This window comes from Nansenia antarctica (genome assembly GCF_963989245.1).
Source record: "Nansenia antarctica genome assembly, chromosome: 2".
Classification (NCBI taxonomy): Eukaryota; Metazoa; Chordata; class Actinopteri; order Argentiniformes; family Microstomatidae; genus Nansenia; species Nansenia antarctica.
Genome location: NC_137675.1, coordinates 12,725,621 through 12,753,364, shown reverse-complemented (window position 1 = coordinate 12,753,364; position 27,744 = coordinate 12,725,621). Strand labels below are relative to the sequence as shown.

General features: G+C 48.9%; 3 protein-coding genes across 3 annotated transcripts in view; all 3 read left to right on the top strand.

The window, feature by feature from the left end:
- rptor (regulatory associated protein of MTOR, complex 1) overlaps positions 1-4,350 on the top strand; it is a 157,747-nt gene extending 153,397 nt beyond the window's left edge. The window contains 4 exon segments of the mRNA XM_080524289.1: positions 329-415; positions 882-998; positions 1,461-1,590; positions 2,472-4,350. Of these exon segments, the coding sequence (XP_080380415.1) occupies positions 329-415; positions 882-998; positions 1,461-1,590; positions 2,472-2,540 (403 nt within the window). The 3' untranslated portion in view covers positions 2,541-4,350.
- Positions 4,351-7,112: 2,762 nt separating this feature from the next.
- pecam1b (platelet and endothelial cell adhesion molecule 1b) lies at positions 7,113-23,393 on the top strand (the record flags this gene model as incomplete). Its single annotated transcript, XM_080522712.1, has 15 exons — positions 7,113-7,248; positions 7,949-8,113; positions 10,360-10,656; positions 10,991-11,275; positions 11,893-12,162; positions 12,483-12,761; positions 13,453-13,734; positions 14,176-14,451; positions 15,536-15,637; positions 15,778-15,808; positions 16,150-16,229; positions 19,506-19,559; positions 19,849-19,935; positions 20,894-21,036; positions 23,253-23,393. The coding sequence occupies 15 exons, from the start codon at positions 7,113-7,115 to the stop codon at positions 23,391-23,393; spliced, it is 2,628 nt and encodes an 875-aa protein (XP_080378838.1).
- A 2,925-nt stretch (positions 23,394-26,318) lies between these two features.
- On the top strand, positions 26,319-26,579 carry LOC308151424 (splicing factor 3B subunit 5; the record flags this gene model as incomplete). Its single annotated transcript, XM_080524292.1, has 1 exon — positions 26,319-26,579. One exon carries the CDS (start codon positions 26,319-26,321, stop codon positions 26,577-26,579), a length of 261 nt encoding a protein of 86 aa, XP_080380418.1.
- Between the last annotated feature and the right edge of the window lie 1,165 nt (positions 26,580-27,744).

Sequence of the window (27,744 nt, the reverse complement as noted above, 5' to 3'; positions counted from 1 at the left end):
AGACTAGATGATCGTGGAGTGAAGATATTATTAAAGCGTACGCGATCGACAGGCTTTAATAATATATTCACTCCACGATCATCTAGTCTGGTCTGGCGCCTGCGCCGTCTATTGTTCTTCCTGCACACAGGTAAAAATATCCAGGATCTAGCAGCGTCGTCGGGCTCGCGCAAAACAAACTTGGCGAATTTTTGACTTGCTCCGGGCAAGCGTTACTGTCGAACCCTGGCCTAGTCTGTTCACTAGTCACCTCTCCACCGGTGGTGGAGGTACCTGTGGTGGAAGGTGTTAGTCGTGGCGTTACTGAGTTCATGTTTGTCCTCCGCAGTCGTGTGATGACGTACCGGGAGCACGGGGCCTGGGTGGTCAAAGCCCACCTGCAGAAGAAGACAGACGGACACATCATCAGTGTCAGGTACTCCTCTCTCTCTCTGTTTCTCTCTCTTTCTCTATCTCTCTCTGTCTCTCTCTCTCTCTCTCTCTCTCTCCTTGTCTCTCTGTCTTTCTCTCTCTCTGCCTCTCTCTCTCTCTCTATCTCTTTCTCTGTCTTTCCCTCTATCTCTCTCTCTCTCTCTCGTTCTCTCTCTCTGTCTCTCTATCCCTGTCTCTCTGGCGTTCTCTTTACATCTCTGTCTCCCTCTCGCTGGCTTTTATTTTTGTATCTTTCTTTACAGCGCTCTCTTTCTCTCTCTCTCCCCCCCCCTTTCCCTGGTCCCGCACGTTGTAAAGATGTAATCAGACCATCAGTCTTTAACGGTGTCCCGTCCTCTCTCTCTCTCTCTCTCTCTCTCTCTCTCTCTCTCTCTCTCTCTCTCTCTCTCTCTCTCTCTCTCTCTCTCTCTCTCTCTCTCTCTCTCTCTCTCTTTCTCTTTCTCTCCCAGTGTGAATGGTGACGTGCGCTTCTTGGAGCTGCGTTCGCCAGACTCTGTGAACGTGCTGCAGACGGTGAAGGGGTTAACAGCCCTGGACATCCACCCCCAAGCCAACCTGTTCGCCTGGTCAGTTCACGCTCCACCACACCAGGAAGACACTGCCTGTTCATAGATGACAGGTTTTGTTCCAATGGAGGCTGGTGGAGGTAGACATCGGAGGGATGGGGGTCATTGTAATGCATGGAATGGAATGGTCCTCTGATTTCTGCCTCCACCAGCCTCCCCTGTTCTGTTCCACTAGCCACACTAGAATACTACTCAGCTAGCTGATTTTATAAATAATATCCAATCACTTTTCTTTAACTTTTTTTTTGCTGTTGGCCACATTTAACAGTGTCTCTCTCCTTTATTACCTCCCTCTCTCCCTCCCCCCCCCCCCTCTCTCTCTCTCTCTCCATCCCCCTCCCTCTCTCTCCCTCCCTCCCTCCCTCCTCCTCCCCCCTCCCTCTCCCTCCCCCTCTCCCTCCCTCTCTCCCCCCCCTCTCTCCCTCCCTCTCTCCCTCTCTCTCTCTCCCTCCCTCCCTCCAGTGGCTCTATGAACCAGTTCATTGCTGTGTACAATGCCAACGGTGATGTCATCAGCAACATTAAATACTATGACGGTTTCATGGGTCAGAGGATCGGGGCCATCAGCTGTCTGGCCTTCCATCCCTACTGGGTAACATCCACTACTGCTATATCCATATATATATATATAACTATATACTGCTATATACATCAACTATATACTGTTAATATACATCAACTCTATACTGTTAATATACATCAACTCTATACTGTTAGAATGTACTCAACTATATTATAACTTAACTATACTACTGATTCATTATAGTACAGTTGGAATATATATGGGTTATAGTACAGCTTTAATATATATAAACTATAAACTACATATTTCTTTCATTAGAGTTTATAATATATATAAACTATAAACTATATATTTCTTTCATTAGAGTTTATAATATATATAAACTATAAACTATATATTTATTTCATTAGAGTTTATAATATCAACTATAAACTATATATTTATTTCATTAGAGTTTATAATATCAACTATAAACTATATATTTATTTCATTAGAGTTTATAATATCAACTATAAACTATATATTTATTTCATTAGAGTTTATAATATATATCAACTATGTACTGGGTACTGGTCACAATGACTGACTGTAATTGTCCCATGATGAGTTCAGGGAGGGGACTGTGACTCAGTCTCCGTCTGTTTATACGTGGTGATATCTCAGACACCGCTGGGACACTTTTGACCAAACCTGCTGTAGAGGTCGAGCATTTCTAAAACTACACTGTTTGGCCCCAGGAGGGCGCTGTTTGTTCGTGGTTGTACACTGCTGTCCATTGTTGGTGGTGTTTTCTGTAGACTTGTCAGGAGGCAGTGTGGTTAGAATAAGAACTTTAAGTGTGTCTCCATCACATTGAACCTTTAGCACCTAACTCCAGTGTGTGGTTTGTCATTGTGAATGTGTTTTTATGTGTATGTGACAGTCTAACATACTTCCTCTCCCATCCACAGCCTCACCTGGCGGTGGGCAGCAATGACTACTACATGTCCATCTACTCAGCAGAGAAGAGGCTCAGATAACAGCATCGACACCCCCCCCCTCTCCACCTTTACCTTACCACCTCTGACCTACGACCCCTGACCCCCACCACCCCTGCAGAGCCAGGATGTAAATGACTTCTAATGTACATATGCAAATTACCACCCCTGAATGTTCTAGTGTTGGCTGCTGACAAAAACTCATGAGATGACGATGACTATATTATCATTATTATTATAATTATTATTATTATTATTATTATTACCGTTGAATATTCAATGAATTTCATAGTCTTATTATTAAGCTTTTGATTGTAGAACTTGGCTATGCTGAGATTGCGTGTATATTTAATTGCATATACAGATGATGGTGATAGATAGATAGTAGGTCTATTTTAAAGGTACCAGCATCATTAGCGGTTAGCATTAGCCTCGGCGCTAACGAGCGCCCCCTACCTGAATGAACTTTGACCCTATGCACCCTGGGAGCAAGGGGGTCGTCGACGGGACGACGACTAGATAAAACCCTCACACACACTTTCAAACTCAGACACACACACACAGATACTTTGGAGGAGGAATCTCGGGACACCCTCTTTACTCTGGACCTCAAGTCGTGTGTGTGGGTGCGTGTGTGTGTGTGTGTGTGTACAGATGCCCGATTCCCCCCCATGCCCTCCTCCCTTACTATAGCCAATGGAAGAGTTTGGACTTGTGCTACACAGCTGCATCCCTCACACAGGTTTATGACGTGGAGATGGTGGAGGTGCTTCTTTACCAAAGCAGCTAGGCACTTTGACAGGGCAGAGTGTGTATGCGTGTGTGCGCGCGCATGCGTCGACGTGCATCAATGCCCTACTCTCCCCCGCCACCCCAATGTGCCAAACTCACTATGTTTTGTCATGTACTCCCATACCATAGACCTAGCTAAGGCCCAGAGGTTTTCCTTGGCCAGGTTACATGGTCAGAAAAACTTTGAGGCCCTATCCATCCCCAATCCCCAGGCTATCCTGAAAGGCTAACCCCACGCCCTTCGCAGCAAAGTGGGTCAGTGAACTGCAGCGGTGACTAAACCCGCCCACCCCTAAACCCACTCTAAACCCCCAACTCTCCTGTATAGGGGTGCAAAGCTACTTGTCTGCCCTACTACCTGCATAGCAATAACGAAGGAGAGCCTCCAAGACTCTGTTACCCCTGAGCTCCAGCTGCCCCCACTCATCGTAGGACCAGTGCCCAGCTGAGAAGTGCCCTAGCCTGGGAGAGGTCGGAGCACCGCCCCTGGGTCCTAGAGTCCCAGCTCCAGGATGACTTGCTGAGACCCAATAGGCCTCTGGTTGCATCCCCAGTTTTTCCTACAGACCCAACCCCAGTCTGAAGCCCTCTGAGACGGGGTGAGAGGAGAACCAGCGTTGACCGCTCCAGGATGAACTGTAGACACACAGATGGCTTGCACAGCCCTGGAGTGCAAGGTATCATGGGAAATGGAGTCCTTCCAACTCCCTCAACACACCAGGAACTCTTCTCATCCTTTCAACATTTTTGTTTTATTTAATTTGTTTTATTGTTTTATTTTTGGGGGGGGAGAAAGTCTGCCGCAAAAGTGTATTCTTCTTCTTTCTTTGCTTTTTGCTCTTTCTTTTAATCTTGATTTTATTGCCAAATTGTTGTTTGGTTTGATATTCTTTAGCAGAGGGGAGTTTCAGAAGTTATATTGAGACATTATAGAGGATCAACACATGTTCAAGAGTGGCATCAGACCCCCATAGCACTTGGTGTAATATACACACACACACACACTCACACTAACACACACACACACACACACACAGACACGCACACCGGTAGTAAAAACACACAGTCCCTCCCCAGTCCCATCCCAGTCCCTCCCCAGTCCCTCCCCAGTACCATCCCAGTCCCTCCCCAGTCCCTCCCCAGTACCATCCCTGTCCCATCCCAGTCCCTCCCCAGTCCCTCCCCAGTACCATCCCAGTCCCTCCCCAGTCCCTCCCCAGTACCATCCCAGTCCCTCCCCAGTCCCTCCCCAGTACCATCCCAGTCCCTCCCCAGTCCCTCCCCAGTACCATCCCAGTCCCTCCCCAGTCCCTCCCCAGTACCATCCCAGTCCCTCCCCAGTCCCATCCCAGTCCCTCCCCTGTCCCATCCCAGTCCCTCCCCAGTCCCTCCCCAGTACCATCCCAGTCCCTCCCCAGTCCCTCCCCAGTACCATCCCAGTACCATCCCAGTCCCTCCCCAGTCCCTCCCCAGTACCATCCCAGTCCCTCCCCAGTCCCTCCCCAGTACCATCCCAGTACCATCCCAGTACCATCCCAGTACCATCCCAGTCCCTCCCCAGTACCATCCCAGTCCCTCCCCAGTACCATCCCAGTACCATCCCAGTACCATCCCAGTACCATCCCAGTACCATCCCAGTCCCTCCCCAGTACCATCCCAGTCCCTCCCCAGTACCATCCCAGTCCCTCCCCAGTACCATCCCAGTACCATCCCAGTACCATCTCAGCCCCTCCCCAGTACCATCCCAGTACCATCCCAGTCCCTCCCCAGTACCATCCCAGTACCATCCCAGTACCATCCCAGTACCATCCCTGTCCCACCCCAGTCCCACCCCAGCTCAGCTACCTCATCTCCAGCCTCACCAAATACCAGCGGAGGCTGCCCCCAGCGCCCCCTACTGTCCACCACTGTAACCTCCCCCCAGGGCTGGAACCTCCCCCCAGGGCTGGAACCTCCCCCCAGGGCTGGAACCTCCCCCCAGGGCTGGAGCCCACAACCCTTCTCCTCGCCTCCCTCACGTCCTCCTCTCTCTCCTCGCCACGCTTCTCAAAGCCCATTAGAGGAGAACCTTTGAGGGGAGGCGTCGTGGATGTTCTCCTCCCCTCCTTCTCCTTCTCGAGAAGGAAAAGAAAGTGAGGAGAGAGGGTGCGAAGCTTCGAAGGAGGGGTTTTTGAGTTGCACCCCCAAAACATCTCTGCATGGTGGTCTAGGAGAGGTCTGCTCCGTGGCCTCTAAGGTCCCTGACTGGGCTGGCTTCATTCTGACAGGTCGACATCTGACCATCACGTTTAGTTTGGAGTAGTGAGAGGAGCCCTTCCTTTAAAGGTGCACTCCTCCTGTTCAACACTTGTGTTTTGAAAAGTGCTGCATCACCTTTAACGTGCCTCTTCCCTCGAGGGGCCAAGAGCAGTTTTGTTTTTGCTGTTTTTGCTTTTTATGACTTTTCTCTTTCCTTTTGTTTCTTCCTTCCTTTTTTTTTTGGGGGGGGGGGGGATGTTCAGTTTTAAATGTTTTGCTGGAGTTTGTTGTTGTTTTTGTTGTTTTCTAGCCTTTGGCTTCTTTAGGGTGTAGGGGGGGGGCAGGAGGAGGGGACACAGTCCTCTCTTCCCACTGTTACACACACACACACACACACTCTCTCCCCCCCCTCACACACACACACACACACACACACACACACTCTCTCCCCCCCCTCACACACACACACACACACACACACACACACTCTCTCCCCCCCTCACACACACACACATACACACACTCTATCCCTCACCTGTTTGCCTGTATGCTATACGTCCTCAGCTTGGCTTGTCACCCCTGTAGAGAGGGAAAAGACAGTGATGCTTCTGCCTGTGGACTGACCCTGACCAGAACTCAGCCTGTAACTCACATGCCATGCATTCTGTATAAACGACTGCGATTGCAGTCACGACGTAGCCCCCGACTACACACAGTAGCACCCTCCAGAGGTTAGGAGGAGGTACTGCAGCCAGTCTCCCACTGTTTCACTGACTGACACAGAAACACACACACCCTGTATGTGTGTGTGTGGGTGTGACTGTCAGACACGCTTTGTTGGAATCACATCTTTCAATATCCTGCTTTGGTTTTAACATTTTAGATATGGAGTAATAAAAAAAGAAGAAGAAACCTTAAAGAAGACATAAAAGGAAACTGAAAATAAACAATCAGGTGTTTCTCTGTGACTGTAGACTGCTTTGCTGAGGACACGAGAGACACAATGAAATAAACCAAATACAGAACAGTTTCCTTGGTGTCTTTTTTTACATGGTTATTTTGTGTGTGTGTGTGTGTGTGTGCAAGTGATAGATGAGAGAGAGCGATGTGTAATCCCCTAAAACTTACATACATTCAGTTTCCAAACGCACGCACAATTTATTTTATTTTTTTACCATTTGACGGTCACCAAGAGCTTTTTTGACAGGGAAAAGGCCGCTTTTGCCATTGCAGTGATAGACCGCTGGCCTGGAATGACTGATAATGACGACTGGAGCCAGGAGGAGGTAAGATAAGGTCAGTCTCTCTGATCTCAAACACAACAGAACTTGAGAACTTCACATGAGAAAGTAGGGAGGCACAATGATATAAAAATAACCTGTTTACAGATAAGTCCGTTGGTTTGTTTTTTGTGTGTTCACACGTGTTTGATACCGTTTATTTATCATTCCGATCCATGCCTTACAATGACCCCGTCCTCCGGATTTCTACCTCCGCTGATCGACAACAACATCTGTGTCGTTTCTCGAGTTCACGTACTTCACCTCAGGTAGTCCTGTGTCTTCAGAGGGAGAGGGGAGATTTATGACAGTGAAAGCAGTTATAGGGAAGGAATACAATGGAGAAGGTCACCTCAGGAAACAGGGTTTACTACGCACAGAAGCAGGGGTGCCGCTCGCCCCTCGCTACCTGCAGAGGCCCCCGACACTGGGGGTCGAAGGTCAAATCCTGCCTACTGCACCCTAAGCAGGCTGAAATGGTGCAACTACACACACATATACACACAATCAGATACACAGACATACACACTCATACCAGACATAAACACCGGCATATGTACAGTATATACACAGATATGTACACACACTTTCTCACACATACACACACTCTCTCATACACACGCTTTCTTACACACACTCTTCTCTCACACATACGGGCACCAGAAGAGAACATTCCACAACGGCCCGAGAGCCCGCGGCCTTCACTTCCTGAGGAAACAACAGTCACTTCCTGTCAAATGAAGCCAAGCCAAGCGGAGGGCTGGCTGCAGTGATAACCACCGCCTGGACCTCTCTCTCTGGCCGAGGTAGAGCACCTCCCTGTCCCTCCACCCCCTGCCCTCCTCTCTCCCCTCCCTGTCCTCCACCCCCTCTCCCTACCCTCCACCTCCCCTCCCTTCCGCCTTTCTCTGGGGCATAGAGCACCTCCCTGTCCCCCTACTAGGTCTGTCCCCTCTCCCCCCATGTCGCTCTCCTCTCTCTCCTTCCCTCCCTCCTTGTCCCACCTCTCTCCCCTCCCTCGACCTCTCCCTGTCCCACCTCTCTGTGTTCCTCTCCCTCCCTCTCTCCCTGCCCCACCTCCCTCCCTTCCTCCCTCTGTCTCTCTCTCCCCTCCCACCAGTATCTGTCCCCCCCCCCCAGTCCAGATCCTCCACTTCCAGAGCTCCAGTCCCGTCAGAGGAACCAGCCACCAGCGCAACAGGAGCCCCCCAAGGCAGAAGCCTCATCAGACCTCCTCACCTAGACCCAGAATGGGCCTCCACCTGCACCTCCTCCTGCGCCTCCTCACCTCCACGCTCCTCACGTGTAAGGACACCTGGGGGGGTCCTCTATGGTCTCCTACTGCACCTTTGGGCATGGAATGGATTACATAATAGCATAGAACAGAGGAGTGATTGATTTCTCCCCTTACAATGGAAATGGCTCTTCCTTTTGCTCTTCCTGTGCTCTTCTATTCTGCCGTACGGCCCAAGGATTTTTAATTTGCGGGGGGGTGGGGGAGTATGGATGTGCCGTTAACGTAACGTTGATATTCTGTATGTTGTTGTTTTTTTTCCTTCCCATGTTGGTCTCTGTCCAGGGCACGTGGCAGAAGCTCAGTCCTGTGAGTATGAAATGCTTTTTTTGTTATTTGGGGATTTTGAGAGTCCACTGAACAGCTGGGTGGATATCCAATATGGAAATCATGGGAGCTGTGTCGGGTCAATGTTCTGGACTGGTGTGTCAGCTATATTTTATATTTCAAAGCTGACGTTTTGTTAGATAGGGTTTTTGGACTGCAAGGGCTTCCTTATCTGTACATGATCTGTCTCTCAGCACTCACACAGGGATGTTTTAGAGTACAAGGCTTATTAAAGGGTGACAGGTTGGCCCCCCTTTGGAAGCATTCACACTAATACAGTGGACTTGACTGGAAACAGACTTAGAAGTATGTAGTACACACTGACAGAAGTATGTAGTACACACTGACAGAGAGTGTATCACTGGACTAGAAGTATGTAGTACTTTTAGAGAGAGAGTGAGATGTTGTAATTGGACTAGACGTGTGTAGTACACAGCGAGAGAGAGAGAGTAGTGTGTAGTACACAGAGAGAGAGAGAGAGAGAGAGTAGTGTGTAGTACACAGAGAGAGAGAAGTGTGTAGTATGTGTGTAGTAAATGTAAAACATGTAAATGTATACAGAGAGAGAGAGAAGTGTGAAGTATACAGAGAGAGAGAGAGAGAAATGTGTAGTACAGAGAGAAAGAGAAGTGTGTAGTACACAGAGAGAGAGTTGGTATCACTGGCAGCAGACCTGGTTATTCTTATCAGTGTTGTTCACTCTTTGGAGTCTCACTTCGTGGAAAAGTTGTGGCAGGAGAGAGGGGAGGCTTTGGGAACTCTTCTGTTAGCAGTGTCACACGCCTCCTCCTCCTCCTCGTTCTCTCCATTCCTGAGCAGGGTAGGGGAACGCCAGGCGCTTTCCTTAGGAAAAGCCCAGCTGAAACGGGGGTGAGGCTGGCCTCATTTGAAGTGTTCCTATCAATGAATGTCACCTGAAAAAGCTTTCAACATCCTGCTCTGTGTGTGTGCGCATGCAACCTCCTTCACTCAGTGTGATGAGTCAACCAGACCCCTGGAGATCTCAGATGGGGTCCTCATCCTCACCTCAACTGAGATGTGTACACCTGGAATGATTCCCCTATGCTGAGAGGAAATGTATATGTTACGGTACATGTGGGAATACGGTACATGTGGGAAAACTAGGGTTAGGGTTAGGTGCTACGTCGATTTGGTACATGCTGGTATGTCTAATCCTATCCCTATCCCTAACCCTACCCCTAACCCTAACCTTAACCGTAGCACCCTAGTACCTAACCCTAACCCTAGTTTTCCCACATGTACCGTGTTCCCACATGTACCGTAACATATAGATTATATTTCCTCTTTTTTTGGGCATAGGGTTGTTTTGTGCCTTTATGTATTTTTGGTATTGATTTATTATGTATATCGTTTAATTAACTTGAGGCTCCATTTTTATAATTTTAGTGTGTTGTTCATTTATTTTTGGCCCGTTTGTTACAACGTTTTTTCTGTCACGTGTGGTTGGTGACATCTGAGCTCCATCTGACTCTACCGTGACTCATGCCCAGGTTGGCATGATTTAGCAGGGGCACTGCCCTCTCCGCCCCCCTTCCTCCGTCCCCCTGCCTTCCTCCCTCCCTCTCCCATGCCCCCCCCCCCCCAGCCAAACTGGCTGTTTCATCAGGGTTTGGTGAGTGATGTTGGGTGGGGACATCGGTGGTTCGCTAAAATAGCGACGGTTCCCCACGGACGGATTATTTGTTTAACACAAAGTGCTTTTCCTTCCTCTTGTGGGGCCTTAATGTATTTACTGCAGCGCCTTACCACCCCCTCAGGGAGACCCCCCTCCCCCCGACACACACACACACACACACACACACACACCAGGGAGACGTATCAACACCGCAGACACTGATGTCAAACCACAAAAATACAATGTTTCCTTAGACAAGTGTTATCTTAGTGAGTGTCTCTCTCTCCCCTCCAGTGTTCACCATCAAGAGCGTGGTGCTGACCCTGGTCCCCGGGGCGGAGGTGGCGCGGGGGGCCAACGTGACGGTGCGGTGCCAGGCCGCCGTCAGCAGCTCCTCCGGGTTCGGCCTGTCGCGGGACTACGCCATCTACAAGGACAAGACGGAGGTGTTCACCCAGACCACCAACCTGACGGAGGACCTCCTCTTCCCTCTGCCCCGGGCCAGGGTGGCCGACACGGGCAAGTACAGCTGCAAGGTCTCCATCCAGGGCCGGAGCTCCAGCAGCCGCACGGAGAAACTCACAGTGACGGGTGAGGAGGGGGACTGACGTCCGTGTTTCAATACCTTCTTCATTCATCATGGACTGGAATAGAATACTGAATAGAATGAGTCACTGTGTCAATGTGATAACCCATTAGAGAGAGTGTGTGTGTGTGTGTGTGTGTGTGTGTGTGTGTGTGTGTGTATGTGTGTGTGTGTGTGTGTGTGTGATCGAGAGAGATAATGGTTGATATACAGTACAGCACACTGGACATGTATAACATGTCTGAACTTTTGTTTTTGCCTATCTGTGTGTGTGTGTGTGTGTCCGTCCGTCTGTCCGTCTCTCCGTCCGTCCGTCCGTCCGTCTCTCCGTCCGTCCAGGCCTGCAGACGCCCGTCCTCCACCTCAACAAGGGTGTGTTCTTCGAGGGAGATGAGGTGATGGCGCGCTGCACGGCTCCAGAAGAGACGGGCACGCTCATGTTCTACTTCTACGCCGACGGCCAGGAGATCCACGAGGTCCTGACCCACACCTCCGACTACGTCACGGCCCCGCTGAAGTTTACCTCCGTGGGCATCAAGAAGCTCAGCTGCAGCTACGCCGTGATCCTGCTGCCCGACTCTGTACGCTCCAGCACCAGCAACACCACCACCATCAGTGTGAAAGGTGAGGGGGAGGGGAGGAGTGGGAGGAGTGGAGGGGTGGGTGGGTGGGTGGGTGGGTGGGAGGGAGGAAGGGAGGGAGGGAGGAAGGGAGGGAGGAAGGGAGGGAGGGAGGGAGGGAGGGAGGGAGGGGTGGGTGGGAGAAGTGGAGTGGAGTGGAGTGGAGGGGTGGGTGGGTGGCAAGGGAGGGAGGGAGGGAGGGAGGGAGGGGTGGGTGGGAGAAGTGGAGTGGAGTGGAGTGGAGTGGAGGGGTGGGTGGGTGGCAAGGGAGGGAGGGAGGGAGGGAGGGAGGGTGGGTGGATGGATGGATAGGTAAGTAAGTAAAGCTTTATTTATATAGCGCCTTTCGTACATGAAATGCAACTCAAAGCGCTTAGGTGGAGATGGATAGGTGTGTGGGTGGAGAGATGGGTGTATGGATTTATGGATGAATGAAGGAATGGGTGGATGGATGTGTGGATGAAGGGTGGGGCGGATGGATGGATGTTGTCCTTTGGGGTCTCTTCTCAGCACATCTCTACCTCCGATTCCTACCTCCACCAGCCTCCGCGGGTCTCTCTCCAAAGTCTCTCTATCTCACCCACGTCTCCCCCTCTCCCTCTTCTCCCCGCCCCCACCCAGAGCTCTTCATCACTCCCGTCATCACCATCCGGCCCCAGACCAAGGTCATCGAAGGAGACAGCCTCGACCTGTCCTGTGGTGTCAGCGGTCACCTCCAGAACAGCCCGGGCCTCAAGGTCTACCTCAGCCAAGGCCAGAAGCTCCTCAACACCGGGACCACCCAGGCCAACCACACCATGAAGGCCAAGGCCACCGACACCGGGGTGTTTGAGTGCATCCTGGAGATCGGAGAGGTGAAGAAGAAAGCGTCGGAGTCTCTGACCGTTGCCGGTGAGTGGCGGTTGGATTCTAAAGGGTTTTTCCGACGGAACGTTCTAGAGTGTTCCCAGGTCTTGCGATGTCAGAATGTGTTATCTGACCGGAAAAGCAGGTTCACCAGTGGCTTGTTGTTAGTTCTAATCAGTTTAGGACCAGATTTCGACATTTGTATTCACAATGTGTCTATTCTACGTCATCTGAAACCACCAAACGATGAGCTTAACGAAAGTTGCATTTTCTACATATTTTAGAAGGTTTAGTTTAGTTTCTACATATACTACATTTGGTTATATCACAATAACCAAAATGTGTTTTCTTGATCAACCCAACAGAGCTGTTCAGCCCCCCGGTTCTCACCATGTATCCGTTGGAGGTGTTTGAGAAGGACAGGTTCACTCTGACGTGCAAGAGTGCCAACTACTCATCAGAGAGGATTGGCGCTGGCAATGTGAGGTACTCCATCTTTAGAGATGCCTACCTGCTGACGCCAGGCAGCTTCAACGGGATATACGTGGCCCCTGGGACTCTGACCAGCAACGGCAAATACACCTGTCGAGCCGAAGCCAAACTGATCTCCAAGGAGAGTGCAGGGCTGGTTGTTAAAACTAAAGGTGAGTGAGTGAGTGAGTGTGTGTGTGTGTGTGTGTGTGTGTGTGTGTGTGTGTGTAAAGCTTGTGGCACTCATGGTTCGTAATTTGAGTTTGAAGAAGTGATGAATTTATTCAACTGAGAAAAGATTTGATAGCCCACTCTTGTTTTTTTGGGATTTTGTTACACCCGTTTATCTCTTCTGTTGTTTTCACCTCCCTTCCTACTGTGTGTGTGTGTGTGTGTGTGTGTGTGTGTGTGTGTGTGTGTGTGTGTCTGTCTGTCTGTGTGTCTGTGTGTCTGCGTATCTGTGTGTGTGTGTGTGTGTGTGTTTGTGTATCTGTGTGTGTGTCTGCATATCTGTGTGTCTGCGTATCTGTGTGTGTGTCTGCGTATCTGTGTGTCTGCGTTTCTGTGTGCCTGTGTGTCTGCGTGTCTGTGTGTGTGTGTGTGTGTGTGTGTGTCTGTGTGTCTGTGTGTCTGTGTGTCTGCGTATCTGTGTGTGTGTGTGTGTGTGTGTGTGTCTGCATATCTGTGTGTCTGTGTGTCTGCGTATCTGTGTGTGTGTCTGCGTATCTGTGTGTCTGCGTTTCTGTGTGCCTGTGTGTCTGCGTGTGTGTGTGTGTGTGTGTGTGCGTGTGTGTGTGCGTGTGTGTGTGTGTATGTGTGTGCGCGTGTGTGTGCGTGTGTGTGTGTGTGCGCCTGCGTGTCCAGTTCTGGTCAGCAGACCCGTCATCTCTGCGATGGGCAGGGTGGTCCTGGGCCGTCCGTTCCCGGTGCGCTGTCAGTCGGAGCGCGGCAGCCTCCCCGTCACCTACACCCTGTGGAGGGACAACGCCCAGCTCAACCAGAGCTCTGTGGCGCAGCTCCGCCAGGAGGCCCACTTCACCATCACCATCCTGCAGCAGGAGGACCTGCATGCGTACTACTGCGACGCCAAGAACAACCCCAACATGAAGCCTGTCCCCAGCGTCAGGCTCAACGCCTCTGTCATAGGTGAGTTATGAACCCTTATAACCCCTTATGACCCTGCGACTAGGATATTACTGAAGGTACCATTTCTCTTTCCATTCCATGCATTACAATGAGCCTGTCCTCCGATTTCTACCTCCACCAGCCTCCCCTGGATAACTTAGAATGGTATATATTCCTTTAAAGGGGAAGTGCGTCAATTTTCTTCTCCTTCACAATTGACAAAAAGTGTTTTTGATTTTAACCTTTGAAGCAGGCAGATACAGTATGTCATATGTCATATGTCACGTCGTCAGATCTCAGGAAAAACGACTGAACTTCCCATTTAACTGTCTGACCTTGCTGTACAAATACATATCAGAGCATCCACCTCCACTTCACTTTTTGCTCCTCTTCCCCTTCCTGTCCACCCCTCCCTCCCCTCCCTCTCTCCCCCCTCCCTCTCCCCTCCCCTCCCTCCCCCAGTGCCTCTATCAAACCCAATACTCAGTACCCTCCCGGCCCAGACGGACATCGCCGAGGGCAACGAGATGTACCTGATCTGTAGCGTTGACGGCAGTCGGCCCGTCACCTTCAAGTGGTACCGGCTCGGTACCGCCCAGCCCCTGTTCACCATGACGTCGGTCCGGCCCAGCGAGGACCACCGGGTCAAGGCGGTGGGGAAGCAGGACAGCGGGGCGTACTACTGCGAGGCCTACAACTACGCCAACAACGTCAGGAGTCAACAGGTCACTGTAGAAGGTGAGGGGGGGTGGACACACACACACACACACACACACACACACACACACACATGGATACACACACTTGCACACTCACACACTTACAACTAACACTAACAATGTCAGGAGTCAACAGGTCACTGTAGAAGGTGAGTGGTTATGGATAGACACAGACACACACACACACACACACACACACACACATACACACACACATGGATACACACACTTACAACTAACACTAACAATGTCAGGAGTTAACAGGTGACTGTAGAAGGTGAGGGGTTATGCATACAGTCACACACACACACACACACACACAGAGAGACACACAAACACATACACACACACACATGGATACACACACTTACAACTAACACTAACAATGTCAGGAGTTAACAGGTGACTGTAGAAGGTGAGGGGTTATGCATACAGTCACAGTGGGGGGGTAGTGGTGGTCTAGTGGATAGTGCGTTGGACTTGTGATCGGAAGGTTGTGAGTTCAAATCCCACCTGAAACCACACCACTACTAGTGTGCCCTTGAGTAAGGCACTTAGCCCTCAGTTACTCCAGGGGGAATGTCCCTGTAATTCATAATTGTAAGTCGCTTTGGATTAAAAGCGTCTGCTAAATGGCAAAATTAAAATTAAATTAAATTACACACACACACACACACACACACACAGAGAGAGAGAGACACACAAACACTCACACACATACATGGATACACAGACATACACAAACACGCAAACTCTCACCAGGATGCTAGCAGGGCGTGCTAGGGCCTCCACCGCCTGCAGTGGCTAACCCTCATTAGAGTCATTATCAGCCCCAGCATGCCCAGGGCCTAGCCCCACATGACTGCTACTGCTGCTGTAGGTGAATGACAGGGTGGGGGGAGGAATAGGAGGAGAGGGGGGAGGGATGGAGAGATGGAGGGAACACTTAAGTTCCAGAGAGGAGGTGGCAGAACGGAGCAGTTTCTCTCGTCACATTTTGAATGACCTCACTCTCTCTCTCTCTCGCTCTCTCCCTTTTTGTCTCTGTCTTCCTCACCCTTTCCCTTACCCCTCTTCACCCCCCCCCCTCCCCCCCTCTACAGTGAAGATGGCGTTGTGGAAGAAGGGTCTGATCGTGGCGTCGTGCCTGCTGCTGGTCACGGTGGTGGTGCTGGCCTGCGTCCTGCGTTTCAGAGCCAAGAGAGGTAGAGAGACCTACAGTCCTCCGGCTGCAACACTGGCCTCTCATGTTTGACTCCGTATGAAAACCCATCTCCTCCTCCTCCTCCTCCTCCTTCTTCTCCTCTGTTTTCTTCTCCTCTCACCTCTTCTCTCCGTCGTACAGGTAAAAGAGACACGGCGGCAGAGCTGTCAGTGTGAGTTGGCTTGAATATTTGATTCCTCTGAGCAATATTAAAATGAGTGTGTGTGTGTGTGTGTGTGTGTGTGTGTTGGGTGTGCATGTGTGTGCGTAGGGGTGGGCATCGACGATCGATAATTGATCGATAAGGATCTTGGTCGATCACAAAATAAAACATTTGGTCGATCACAAAAAAAAAAAAAAAAAAAAATTTTTTTGTGATCGACCAAATGTTTTATTTTGTGATCGACCAAGATCCTTATCGATCAATTATCGATCAATTATCGATCGTCGATGCCCACCCCTAGGTAAGCGCACGTCAGTGCCCACGATGACTTTATTTTCACGGTTCCTCAGAAAGCCTTCGAGCCCTAAATCAGATGACTCTCTAACCGTGAGTCTCACCCCCGACACAGAGGTTTATAACGCACCAAAAGGTACTAGGCCCCCCCTTCCCCGCCTTCCTCCTCTCTCCTGTTTGACCCTTGACCTTAACCCCCGTCATGTTTAACCATCATCATGACTCATACTAGAGAAGACATTCAGGTCCCGTTTTCCCGACACAGATTAATCCAGATTACATTTTGACTTTTTATTTCGTCAAGGGGTTTCGGTTTAATCTGTGTCTGTCTGGGTAACCGGACCCAACTGTTGATCTCTCACCTCCGCCTTGGTTGGTTCCTGCTTCATCCTAGTCCATAGCATGTTCTAGCATGTTCTTGGCCCCGGCATGGTTTTGGAATGGCCATCTCTAATGTCTTCTGTACGTAGTCCACACATTCACTCCTGACCACGCCGCCCCTACTGTGTGCATGCAGGGTTTGTCTCTGAGATCACCCTAGGTAGCTTTATTTACAGAACTGAAATTGTTGCGTGAACACACACACACACACACACACACACACACACACATCCACACATCTTCCTGGAACAGAAAGGCATTGTCTAAGAGAGACATCCTGTACGTGAACAATTTGGAATGCTGGAATGCATGTGTGTGTGTGTGTGTGTGAGAGAGAGAGAGAGAGACAAAGAGAGAGAGACTGTGTCTGCACAATATGTTTACTAAGATGATAAATAGGATCTTCCTTGTAAACAATGGTACGCAATTGTTCAGAGCTGACGCAAACATTCTAAATAAAGAGTACAGACAGTGTGTGTGTGCGTGCGCGTCCCCTTTAGCCACTGATCTTAGATCAGTTGTACGTTCTCCTCCTAAAATGGTTACGGTTAGTACTTCAGGAGGGTAATCTGATTCTAGATCAGTACCTCCGGGCAACTTCACCTCGGCGCAGGTTTGGGCTGTTGTGTATGATTGTGTACAGGGTACAGATTGTGTGAAAGGTGCTGTGAGAGATTGTGTACAGGGTACAGATCGTGTTGTGAGAGATTGTTGAGAGCGGCCATATTGTCATCTTCTTCCAGACGCAGCGCCACACTATGACGGCATGGAGGGGAGAGCGACCAATGGGACGAGAGATAGTGTGACATCACTTCCTGCTAACATCAGCAACAGGAGCAGCTACAGTATCCCGGCAACAGTGTAGAGAAGCCCGCATTTGTTGGGAGGGGCTTGAACAAATGAACGTTTCAAACAACAAAATAGAAACTAGAAAGAATACTTTGAGGATAAGAAAAGCCACCCAACCCAAAAAGGACATGAGAGTGAAATTAAAGAACAACAACAATTGGAATCGTGGCGCAAGTTAAAACACGGGGACTTCTTAGAAGAAAAATGCCCAAAATGTCTTCCTTTGAAAATATGTTTGTTTCAAAAACAAACACTTTTGTACATTGTCTTCTCTTTGATGTTGTGTTGACGTAATGTTAGAGGACACGGGGGGGGGGGTGAACTGGGGGGGAAACACTCTCCATGGCAACAAGATGGCCGCCAAGGAAGGAGACCAGACGTGACCTTCGACCCCGTTGCTCCCTCTCCCCTCCGCCTGCAGCCTGCTGTTGTTTCATATCATAATCATCATGACTGTCTTTGTTTTCATCAATATGTCTCTGTCTGTCTGTCCGTCTGTCTGTCCGACTGCATGTTATTTACTTAATGATGTACAGTGACTAGTCCATGTGCCTGTTGTCTTGTCGATGCGTCTGTGTGTAGATCCTGTGTACATACTCTATATTACAATCATCAATAGAAGAAATGTGTGTATATATTTTTGGTTGATCAATTGATGGATTGGAAGAAGAAGCACTTGTAGAATAAACAGTTTGTTGTTATTTAGCCGTGTCCATACTGTGCGTTTTGTTTCAGAGAGTCTCTCAGACCACATCATTTCTGCTGAAGGTACATGTGACAGCAGCTGGTGAAACCGGGAACAAGTCGCCAACCGACGGACCGTTCAGACTTTTATTCAGAAAAATGTAAATACATTTTCAACGTTGTTGAAAATCAATGACACAAAGTCAGAACGGTCCGTCGGTTGGCGACTTGTTCCTGGTTTCTCCAAATGCTGTCACATTATGCCAATGAAAACGTGGGTTAGGGCAGTGGTCCAGATGTTTACACCAGGGGAGGCTGGTGGATGTAGAAATCGACGGACGGACATAATAATGTTTGATTACGATGAAAACGATCACACGTGTTTGATACCATTCATCATTCACTTCCATGCAGTACAATGAGCCGGTCCTCTGATGTCTACCTCCACCAGCCCCGCCTGCTCTTTATCCACATGAATATGTTGGCAGCCCTTTTAGACACAACGCTCCACCGAGGACGAGGAGTGTGCTAGAGGGAGTCTGTCTTCATGGGCTGAATAGCTGAATAACAATAGTCTGGGAGGAACTTAGTCTGGGAATAGTTGGCACGAGCCAACACTCTAGAAGTGTGTGTGTGTGTGTGTGTGTGTGTCTGTTAGCGAGTCTGTGTGCGCATGCGTCTGTGTGTGACTGAATACTGTGTGTGTGTGTGCGTGTGCGTGTGTGTGTGTGTGTGTGTGTGCATGCGCGTCTGTATGTTTGTGGCCTTCGATGTGTTTGTGTGTGTGTAGACTGTTTGTTTCAGTGTTAATACATGCAGCAGGTGGAGGAAATGAATCAGTTCCAGTGGAGCTGGATACGATCTGGTGTTGCATTAAATACTCGGAAGTAGGAATGGGAAGGTCCTTGTGCTGGGTGATGATTGTGAGGCTGTTGTTGACTCAACCAAGGCCCCGGAACAACAGCTCTGAGGAGAGGAGAGGAGAGAGGCCGGATACACTCCCCTCCTTTGTTACAGTGGAGTTTTGAATCAATGGGGACTTTACTTGTGGCAAATGTATAAGGACCTTGTAAAACCACCAAATAACAAATAGCCTAGTTGTACTCTCCAGGGGAGGCTGGTGGAGGTAGAAATTGGAAGATGGGCTCATTGTAATGCATGGAATGAAATGAGGAACTGTATAAAACGTGTGTTTGATACCATTCCTCATTCAATGCATTACAAGGAGCCCGTCCTCCGATTCCCCTGGAGTGTACACCTAGGCTATTTGCGTGAAGTGAAGGCCTCATTGATTCCAACTGGTGGATGGAAGTCTCTGGATTTAGACATTTCGGTACAGTCAAAATGGTGTCTACCATGAGAAACTACAAGAAACGTCTCACAGAGCATTATTAGGAATTACGTGTTTTCTGTTCTGCTGCTGTCGTCAGTGGGGGCATTTATGTGTGTGTGTGTGTGTGTGTGTGTGTGTTCATGTCTCTGTCTCTGTGTCGTGTAGTGGGAGTGGACGGGCCAGTGACCAGTGTCTGGAGTGAGAGACCTGCAGACACAGGTAAGACTTCATACACCATTCATAAAGGACGTCATAGATCATTCCTAAAGGACGTCATACACCATTCATAAAGGGCTTCATACACCATTCATAAAGGACGTCATAGATCATTCCTAAAGGACGTCATAGACCACTCATAAAGGACGTCATAGACCATTCATAAAGGACGTCATAGACCATTCATAAAGGGCTTCATACACCATTCATAAAGGACATTATAGACCAATCATAAAGGATGGACATTGTTACGGTTTGTGATGGAATGTTTGTGATTGTTGTTCCTATATAGGCAGCGATGAGAGCAGCGACACGACTAATGAACCTGACGTGGAGTACACTGAGGTGGTTCATCCCCAGCCTGTAGATCCTGCTAGAGGTGATCCTAACACACACACACACACACACACAGGTTGAGTAGCGCCAGCAATAGACATCGCTTGACACACTATACCACACCAACTCTGTATCTCTCCATCATTCTCTCACAGTTGGCATTAGCTCTCCTTCTCCTCTCTATATCTCTCTTTAACATCCTTCTCTCCCTCCATCTCTCTATCTCTATCTCTCGGTCTGTTCCTCCCTCTCCCTCTGTATTTCTCTCCCTCTCTGTCTCTCTTTCTCTCATAGGCCTTTTCTCTCTCTTCGTCCTCCTCTCTCGCCCATTCTCTCTCCCTCCATCTTATATCTCTCAGCCAAAACCACCAGGTCTTTGTTTTGCCGACATTCTTCAGCTGATAAGACAAGAGCTCCAGCACTTCCTGGGAGGGGCCTAATTACCCCATAATTAAGATGTCTCCAAGTTGCAGTTACCACGGTGACTAGGCTTCTAGAACCATCTCTTGGTGTGTAAACAGGAAGGGCTGAACTAATTACTGGACGAATCCCCACCCCCATTCTGCACTTGTAGTGGTTTCTACTACACACACACACACACACACACACACACACACACCTAGACCCCCATAGGCTTGAATTGACAGTTCGTTGGCAGATGAAATGTCTTTAATATCCAATAAAATGATTGTGATCTTGTAGCCAAGTATTGTTTAAAAGCAACTGATAATAGGCTACCAATTAAATGTCATAAGAATTCTAATGTGGTTATACAAATGCGTTATATTGATAGTTGGCTGTCTGCTGGCTTGTCTGATGTCTGTGAACATCTTCATGGTATTCAAATGTTGTGTGTAGTACTAGTACCAGTGTGTAACAGTGGTTGTTCTTATAACTTTGTATTCTATATGCTTTGTATTGTATAACATTTTGTAAAAAAATATTCAAGTGTTATTTGTGTAGTGACGGTTGTTCTGTTGTGTTGGTCTCTCTCTGTACAGTCCCCCTGAAGAAAGGCACCGACACGGTTTACAGTGAGCTCCAGAACTCTCCACCAGGTGAGTCTAACCACCCCACAAACACACCAGGGGAGGCTGGTGGAGGTAGGGTCTCTGAAGAGGTCTTTAGGAGGGACAGTAAAGATGTAGCCTGAATGTTCATAAAGCTGTAAAAAGCTGTTCATTAAAACTTCCAAATGGTACACCAAAAGATAGCCACCGGTACACCCACCCATGGAATGGAGATTTGAATGGGCATGTCCGTTCTAATCATCTCATCCTATTTCTACGGCCATTACTGTATCCAGAAGAGCCAGAGCAGCAAGGTGACCATTTCCTGTTCCTCCTAGCAGGAACTTCCTGTTATGAGAGCCTCTTGCCCCAGATGTTCTGTCAGTGAAGCAGTTAGCTAACCCTTTAAAAGGAGCCTTCTAGAACATTCTACCCTTGTTCGTTATCAGTTTGGAACTCTAGTTCTGTCCAGAAATAACATGTTTGATACCATTCCTTATCACATTATATTGCCTTACAATCAGCCTGTCCTCCGATTTCTACCTCCGCCAGCCTCCCCTGAGCTCTCTGAGCACTCTGATAGGGTCATGTGGGACTGTCCCCATCATGCTTATGACTATCGTGAGTAGGAGCAAGGGGCTGTCTGGGCAGGGCCTCTGTCTCATGGTGGGTGGATATGGGATGTAGGGTGTGTTTAGGTTGAGGGCAGGGAGGGAGTACAGACCCCACACACACACGCACACACACAGTATTCAGTCACACACAGACACGCGCACACAGACTCGTTAACACGCACATGCACACGCACGCACGCACGCACACACACACACACACGCACACACACACACACACACAGGGAGGGAGGGAGTACAACCCCTGCTGTGTTAGGACAATAGGTTCTGCAGCAAGGGTGCAAGTGAGTCAACAATACCGATCATAACTGCCAGATGAGTAATGAATAACTTCAGAATGTGGAGGAATGAGTGGAAATGGAAACGCATGAGCGCACACAGAGGTACACGCACACACACACACACACACACACACACAGGTCATGTGATCTCAACATCATAATGTACTTCAAGACTGTCCTTACTGTTCTGTGTCTTGTAGTTTCCCCAGGTGCAGACGATCACCATGACAATCACAATGACGATCACCATGACTATGTAAGTAGCTGCAAATCTAGACCTACTCCCCCATTCCATGTCCTTTCCTCTCCCCCCCTCCCCCCCACCCTCTGCCCTCTCCCTCCTTCGCCCCAGTCCACATCTGTCCTCTCTCTCCATCACCATTCCTCCCCCCCCCCCTCTCTCTCATCTCTCTGGGACAGTGAAGTCATTGGTCTGTTCCAGAGAGGTAAGTGTTGGTCAGGCTCCTTCCCTCCCCCCTCCTTCAGCCCATCCCCGCCATCGTCCTCTCTCCCTGGACCAGTCCCCCTACAGGGCTCTCTCCTTGGACCAGGCCTCTCTCCCTGGACCAGTCCCCCTACAGGGCTCTCTCCTTGGCCAGTCCTCTCTGGGACAGTGGAGTAATTGGTCTGTTCCAGAGAGGGAACCAGTGGTCAGAGTTTCCACACTAGAACAAAGGAGGCTGGGCTGGGGCTTCCTTCCCTATCGGTCTGCAACATCAGCTCAGCTCTCTGGCCCAGGGGAGGCTAGTGAAGGGTTTCTACCTCCACCAGCCTGCCCTGCTCAGGCCCCAGTCAAATTATACCACCACGGCCCGCCCCGCCCTGTGCACATCTTAACTGTCACACTGTCCTTACTAGGCAACAGTACAATACAACATGATATGATGCCATACAACTTACTAGCACTAGTACCCAGACCATAAGATTTTTGTATGTACAATTATTTATTTTTCAAATACATAAAACTCATTAAACATGCAGTACTGGACATACACGCACAAACATACACACACACACACACACACACACACACACACACACACACACACACACACACACACTCACATCACTGTCCATATTTGGTGGTGAGGCCCACTGGGCAGGGCTGTCTGTTATCTGTTCCAGAGGGGAATGTGACATAATGAGCTCAGGATATGACATGATGGGCTGAAGAGGGTTGATTCAGACACAGAAGAGACAGGGTTGGGCTGTGGTGAGCTATTGTGGCGGTAGTCAATAGAATGTTGAGCTATCATGACAGTCTTCAATTCAGGCTGCGGTCGTAAATTCGCTCTGAGAGCGTCGGAGCGCACACTGGGTTCAACGTCATAAAGGGACCAAGAAATTTGATTGGACAAGAGGCATTCCATGAGTGCTGATCAGATTTCCAGAGCGTATTTACGAACGCACACAAATCTTCCCCATATCTGTCGCCAGGGTTCAGTGGAGTATGCCGACCTCAACTGTGACCAACCTGAACCTCACCACAACAAACCAGAAGTCGACCACAACCAACCAGAGTTCATCCACGACCAGCCAGGATTGGACCACCATGACCTCCCTGTGCCCGTGGAGTGAAGGACCTCTGAAGGTTTTCTCTGGGACCCCCTCCCTCCCTCCCCCACATCATAACCAGACCTGCCTGTGTGCATAGCTCCATCTCTGTCCATTATGTTGTATTTCGTGTGTTTTGATGTATTTTTAGCATGTTTTGCCCAATTGATAAAATGATTGATGCATATATAATTTGTAAATATCGTTCATTGGATAAGTTGAATAAAGCAAATAAACTTGCAAATCACATGTTTCCTGGGTCATTTCCCACGGGCCTCGTCCTGAGGGTGGTCTGTATGGCCTCTCCCTCCCTCCCCCCCCCTCCCTCCCTCCCTCCCTCCCTCCCTCCCTCCCTCCCTCCCTCCCTCCCTGCCTGCCTCCCTCCCTTCCTCCCTCCCTCCCTCCCTCCCTGCCTCCCTCCCTCCCTCCCTCCCTGCCTCCCTCCCTCTCTCCCTGCCTCCCTCCACCCCTCTCTCCCTCCCTCCCTCCACCACCACTCCCTCCCTCCCTCCACCACCACTCCCTCCCTCCCTCCACCACCACTCCCTCCCTCCCTCCACCCCTCTCTCCCTCCCTCCCTCCACCACTCCCTCCCTCCCTCCACCACTCCCTCCCTCCCTCCACCCCTCTCTCCCTCCACCCCTCTCTCCCTCCCTCCCTCCATGACCACTCCACCACTCCCTCCCTCCCTCCCTCCACCCCTCTCTCCCTCCCTCCCTCCACCACCACACCCTCCCTCCCTCCACCACACCCTCCCTCCCTCCACCATCCCTCCTTCCCTCCCCCACTGTTTACATTGTCTCCCCTTTGATCTTCTAAGTGGACAGCGTGACCGTTACACTGTCATAATGACAGGGAAAATCCCCCCTGCACGCTTCCACTGCAGGATGTGTGTGTGTGTGTGCGTGCATGCGTGCGTATGTACGTGCGTGTGTGTGCGTGCAGTTGAACTGTCACTAGACTGGGCCCCATGCCTTAAATACACACACACACACACACACACACTTGGACCATCCCATAATCACACCATGGAAAAAGATGACGGAATGCCAACAGGAGCGGACCGTCTCCAACTGCTCAGCGCTGTGGGATAGAGATCATATCCATGATGTCACTTCCTGCTGGGAAGTGTGTCAAAAGTGGGAGAGGAAAGATGTGAAAGTTAAAAATGACTCTCAGAGGCAACGCACGTTCCTATGTTTTAAGCACACACAGACATGTTTGCTTCAATGTCCCTTTCTTGTGAGACATCTAGCATGTTCTTGGTGAAATAATAAATAACGCAAAACTCTGGCCCTACACAACCGCATAGAGTTTATTCCAGTGGCCGGCGCTGATTGGTATAGACATTAAATATTATCTTCTACTGGTCTGCCTCCAGTCTGCCCCTGTTACAGCATTCTTCTCAGAGGGAGAGGAGGCTGTTCTCAGCTGTAACTCTAGTGTCACTGAGGCAGACAGGGTTGTGTGGTACACACAGACTGCTCAGCATGATGGTGTCATTGTAGTCACAGATAGCAGGTAGGGAGAACAAACTCCTGAAGATTTGATTGGACAAATCAATGTGTCTCACTCCTTTACCACCCTGGACCCTCTCTAACCTCTCACTCGAGGACAGTGGTCAGTACTGGTGTGCTGTCTATGGCGATCACTCTGAATATGTCACTCATCAAACAAGACCCTCCTAATCTATCAGGAGAAGGACGTCTTTTCGTTCAATACGAGGAGATAGGCTGCCCTCTGCTGGTGATCAAATGTACATGCATGGTCTCCAAACAGAATCACGCTCGTAATCACCAGGAATGTTACACTCACCGGAAGTGCTGCTTTCCCCTATTGTTGTCTGACCATGCGTATCAACTTTTTAAATAACATTTTTCTTCGTTTTCAGTAAGTATTATTGAAATAGTTACTGTATGCTATATCACTGGTTAAACAAGTAAGCCTCTCTTCTAGCTCGTTCGAGAACAAACCTAGCGTTAGCTCATAGAATGGCTAGAGTTGTATCTCACCCCGGGCCAGCGAGCATGGGAGGATCTGCCAGTGCATCTGCAAAGTCTAGCAAGCATCCACAGCCTACTGGTGAGACATATGCACACTTCTGCTTTAGAATATGAATCCTGTAGCCAGCCATGTGCTGGTGTAGACTCTTATGAAGCTAATGCTAGCTTGGCTATGCCTGTAACTACCAGAGAGCCATCATTACTCAATCAGAAGGATTGGTTAGGCAACTAATTACAGGGAACTATGTGTGAAAGAGGTTTAAGTTCCTTTTTAAAGTGTCATTTCTCGTCTAAATCATCAAATGGACTATCGCAGTATAGTAGTCGGGGTCTCCTCAGGCTTTAGGTACCCCAACGACACTCACCCCTCGATACTTGATCATAAATAATCAGAAGCTTATTAGTTATTTTCCTGTCTCATATGAACGAAATCAAATATGGGACGTTCACACCATGCGTCTCTAGCAGACACCAGTCATGGGATTCCAGGACGAAAGGTATAAAGATTCTACCATAGAAACAATTGATTTTTAGGGCTACTTTAACAAGATCAAAAGCAAACATGTTGCATAAGTTCATCGTTAATTCCAAGGCATATGACATATATGCTCTATGTAGACCCTAGACCGTATTAAATAATAAAATACTTCTAACCACTTATACAAGGATATGAAATAAGGGGCAATTCCATTACAGCTGATGGGAACCTTTCGCCTCTTTATTTCAGGTGCGGATTCTATTCAAGTGAATGTAATTTCCATACATTCTGAACGTTTCTATACTCTTCGTTGCATTGTAAACAATGGCCATTAGCCACGTCGTTGACTCTAAACTCTAAACACTAACTTGACTTTAAACCTGTTGCCCTGCTCACATGTAGATTTAGGCACTGTCTGTGACTGACACAATTTTCCCCCTTAGGTCTTCTCCAGACTTCTGCCTGACCATGACAGACCGCTACAACATCCACAGCCAGCTGGAGCACCTCCAGTCTAAGTACATCGGGACGGGCCACGCCGACACCAGCAAGTGGGAGTGGCTGGTGAACCAGCACAGAGACTCCTACTGCTCCTACATGGGCCACTTCGACCTGCTCAACTACTTCTCCATCGCAGAGAACGAGAGCAAGGCCCGCGTACGCTTCAACCTCATGGAAAAGATGCTGCAGCCGTGCGGTCCACCCAATGACAAACCTGACGATGCCTAGGCTAAGGAAAGACACTCACACACACACACACACTCCCTGGGAAGTCATCCTGTTTACATCCTGTTTACATCCTGTAAACAGAGAGGAGGAGGATGGTAGCTGTCAAACACGATCAAGCCCAGGACAAGGAGGACACTGGAGTGGATAGATATAGAGGTGTTAGATTGGGCTGTTTCATTGTCTAAAAGTATGATTTCTCCAATGGTTTCTGACTGTTTGTATAATGCAAGACTCAAACAGCCACTAGGGGGCAGTATTCCCTTAGGGAGAACACAGGTTATGTTGAAGAATGCGGCAGCCTCCAAGTGCCTGGAAATGAGACGACTCCTGTGCAGACCTTCCTTGTCCATTTGCTCTATGGAATGTTAGATGTGTGGATGGCACCCTCTAGTGGCTGAATGTTTCTCCACCACTTTGTTTTAAATCTTTATGCTTTTTTTTTTTAGTCATTCGCATTTATTGTGTGAGAGAGAAGTTTCTGTACTGTAAATAAATAAATACTCATAATTCTTCCTTCTTCTAGCATTGATTGTGACTGCCAATAGCGATGACTGATGGATAGATTATTCACTTACTTAGACAAATGTACGTCGTTTTGGATAAAGGCGTCTGCTAAATTACAAACATGGAAATGTATAGAACACAGGCACGCACACATGTTCGCTGACAGAATGTATTTTTCTTTATTGTTCGATAAAAATAATAGTTGCGGGCCTTAGGGCTATATGAGGCTATGTTCGTGCAAATTTGTGCAAAAGCACCAAATTTGGCCCAGATGTAGCTCAGAGTATGCTCTAATGATTTAGCCAGGGCGCCCGAGCCAACGACCACCAGGGTCGCCATGGCAGCCAAATCAATATGGCCGCCCTCCGAAAAAGGTTTTGGCTATAACTTTTGAACCAAATTAGCTTCAAATAAAAACTTGGTGTCTTGTTTAAGTTTCTTGGCCATTAGAAATACATTGAATGCTTATATTTATAACTTGGTGTGTCTGGACCCCTATTTTGCATATTTCCAAGATGGCGGCTCCCCGAAAATGAGTTTTACCATAACTACAAAAAAGAAAAAATCCAATATTGACTCATTTTTTAATGTTGGGGAGCATGTGGGAGGGCCAGACCTCGTGAACTTAAAGACAGTTACAATTTGAATTTGAATTTTAAAA